At 35.4% G+C, this 2,855-nt stretch overlaps 2 protein-coding genes across 2 annotated transcripts in view; both read right to left on the reverse strand.

The window, feature by feature from the left end:
* Positions 1 to 2,846, reverse strand: part of LOC104709918 (exportin-7-like) — an 8,792-nt gene extending 5,946 nt beyond the window's left edge. The window contains exons 1-9 of the mRNA XM_010426460.2: positions 2,304 to 2,846; positions 2,050 to 2,210; positions 1,833 to 1,898; positions 1,498 to 1,615; positions 1,182 to 1,291; positions 995 to 1,090; positions 626 to 749; positions 353 to 420; positions 7 to 18 (exon numbers count right to left, since the gene is read on the reverse strand). Of these exons, the coding sequence (XP_010424762.1) occupies positions 7 to 18; positions 353 to 420; positions 626 to 749; positions 995 to 1,090; positions 1,182 to 1,291; positions 1,498 to 1,615; positions 1,833 to 1,898; positions 2,050 to 2,210; positions 2,304 to 2,544 (996 nt within the window). The 5' untranslated portion in view covers positions 2,545 to 2,846. The remainder of the gene's footprint in view (positions 1 to 6; positions 19 to 352; positions 421 to 625; positions 750 to 994; positions 1,091 to 1,181; positions 1,292 to 1,497; positions 1,616 to 1,832; positions 1,899 to 2,049; positions 2,211 to 2,303) is intronic.
* Positions 2,733 to 2,855, reverse strand: part of LOC104709919 (exportin-7-like) — a 4,013-nt gene continuing 3,890 nt past the window's right edge. The window contains exon 11 of the mRNA XM_010426461.2: positions 2,733 to 2,762. Within this exon, the coding sequence (XP_010424763.1) occupies positions 2,733 to 2,762 (30 nt within the window). The remainder of the gene's footprint in view (positions 2,763 to 2,855) is intronic.

The raw sequence follows: 2,855 nt of genomic DNA on the forward strand, positions 1-2,855 counted from the left end.
CTTCACAAGCTCTGAAAGCTGCAGATTAATTCATTTATGCTATTACATAATGTCTGAATTTATCAGCCTTACAAACCATTAAACCTTGTCCAAATGATATCCACCCTAAAAAATACCATGACGTACTGAAGTCTAAAGTACATATAGAATCACTGTTTTCTTTTTTCTTTTGCCTCAACATATAGCATCACTATTTACAAATAGTTAAGACTGTCTAACTGTCACATAAAGAAAATAGAAACAAGTGTGTATTTACTCAAGTACATGGCATCATAACATAATTTTTGAAGCTACCGAACAATCAAAATTCTACAAAGTGTTATCTAGAAAAGAATCTTATCGAGACATTTACCTGATAATTCAACCTGAAACGCCCAAGTAGACGGCAGAATACGTGGTAATTATCATGATCAGCAAGACCTGATCCACAAAAGCAATTGGTGTAGACAAACCCGGATCAGCGAGATATTTTTAGTTTTAAAAAAAGATCAATGAGGTGTAAAGTTTGCAATAAAACACAAGATTAACACATACTGTACATAACATGTTAACAGACTGCATATGATGCAACACCTTAAAAGCAAATATTTATAGGAAAGTCCAGCAGTATAATACATCAACATACCATTTCCAGTTTGAAGAATTTCTCTGGTTCCCGTCATCAAATGAGCTAAAAACTTAGAGCGTGTAGCATCACTTGTGAACAGAGAGCGCCTCACAGAAGCCAATCGCACCAAGCACTCAAGTGCCTAGAAGTTAAACCAGAGGAACATTAATATATAACAAAAAGTAAGTTATCTATAGCTACCTATTGAGTCCAAAGTGTACATGAAATAAATCACATCCTCAAAGACATTACTGCAATTAAAACATCTCTCCTCACAATAAGGGTGAACAAAACTTTAACATTAAAAATTCACCTTCTTTGATGAAAAAGATGCCATTTTATTTGTTCTCTTCGAGAACTTGGAAAAAAAAAAGTATATGGACATACCTCTTTCGAAAGTGGTGACTCTGTACTACCATAATAATCGAAAAATATCTGCAACGTGGAAGAATCCTCCAATACTGACCTCCAGGAAGTTGGAATCTAAAAATTATCACTAGAAGTTATAAAACCCTGGAAAAACGAGTACAGAAAGACATAGGTGCTAGGCATTAGAAAACTATCACTGTTCTACCTGGACTGTACCAAACTCCTCTGTGCTTTCATCAATTGAAGTTCCGACAAAGTCAAATGATACACACCTCAGTGCAAGAGAAAGCGCCAATTCTTGTAAACGACCAGCAGCTGGTTAAAAGAAAATCTCTGACTCGTTACTAACGAAAATTTACATGTCTATGCCTAGACCAACTGATAGAAATCGACAAAGATAGCAAATACTTAACGATTACAAAAATTTCCAAAAGCATAAATTTTTAAGCTGGAATGTACAAATTTTCATACTTGACATGAAGGAATATAAGGGAAAAGCTGAGAAAGATGACTCATATTACCATCATTTTTCAGATAGCTTAATGACGTCAAAGCTATTCGAAATACTTGAAATAAGGATTGATCCCTAAAGTTGCATGCAACCCTCCGGTGATGTGTAGAAGGCAATCCTGGGTTAGGCTAAGAATTAAGAAAAGAATAGATGCAGAAATGTCAATAAGCATTTAAACACAAAAATAAAAAATAATAGACGAAACCCGACAAGTTGAAGCACAGTAGAAAAGTATAAAGCTAGAAATCAATACCCTCCAAAATTAGTTTTTTGTGAAACGGTATCTATCCAAAAACATGCACACAGTGAGTATATATAATTCTTCAACCACAATACATCACTAACCTGATTCATCTCCTGCACAAGTTGATCCAAAATTCTTAAACCAATAGCATAGTGATCCGAAGAACCCTATAAGCAACATAATTAACAAACCCTTGTAAAGAATATCTGAAATTTCCACAAAAGTATCATCTACATGGGTATTCTGAGATAAAAATGTCCACAAAGCACTAGAAACCATGGAAGAACAGTAACTATATTCCCCAAGAAGATGCCCCACCTGTTCCAAGAAGTTTGTAGATTCCTTGACCACATCCCGGAATCTATCATCATCTAACCATCCAAACTTTGTGAGCCGGCAAAGCAATTGAATGAGCGAAGCAATCACAAATGATTGCATCTTCGGTCCTCTTGTAGCCAGATAGTTCACAATATACGCCCCTAAAGAAAATGGAAAACCAAGAACAAGTAAGATATTAATGGCCAGAAAGAGATGTTTTTATTAGTTTTGTTAGGATGGCATAAGAAGTTTACTGATGTCAAGGCGAAGATTCAGCGGAAGGGTATGATCAGTCACTTGCTTCAACAAACTCGAGCTAGCGAGCATTAGGGAATAAGGTTTTGATGAATTGTCGAGAATGTATTGACATTGCGATATATAATCCGTATTCACGGAAAAGCATCTCAGACTATTTTCGGCGTGAGCCCTCTCAGCTGAATTCTGTGAGTTGTATAATCTCTCGCACATCGCCTCAAGTTGCGCCAAGCTCTCCATTGGTAACAAAGCAGAATCTGACCAAAAAGGTAGAAAACCATAGATACCACTACCGTCTTAAGAAGAATATTTCGACAAAATTCCAGATTTATTACAAAGTATTCTGATCTTAGAACTGTTAAAAGTGGCAACAAAAGAAGGGAACGTATCATTACAATAACATTTTCCCAGAAAGCCTTCACTATTTTTCAATCAAAATATCTAGAACTGGATTGAAACTTTAACATCACAATAAGTCAAACAAGTAGCAAGAGAAAAAAGCAAATGATACATTTTAATAAACGGAACAATGAATGAAACACTAAGATCCA

This window comes from Camelina sativa, chromosome 8 (genome assembly GCF_000633955.1).
Source record: "Camelina sativa cultivar DH55 chromosome 8, Cs, whole genome shotgun sequence".
Classification (NCBI taxonomy): Eukaryota; Viridiplantae; Streptophyta; class Magnoliopsida; order Brassicales; family Brassicaceae; genus Camelina; species Camelina sativa.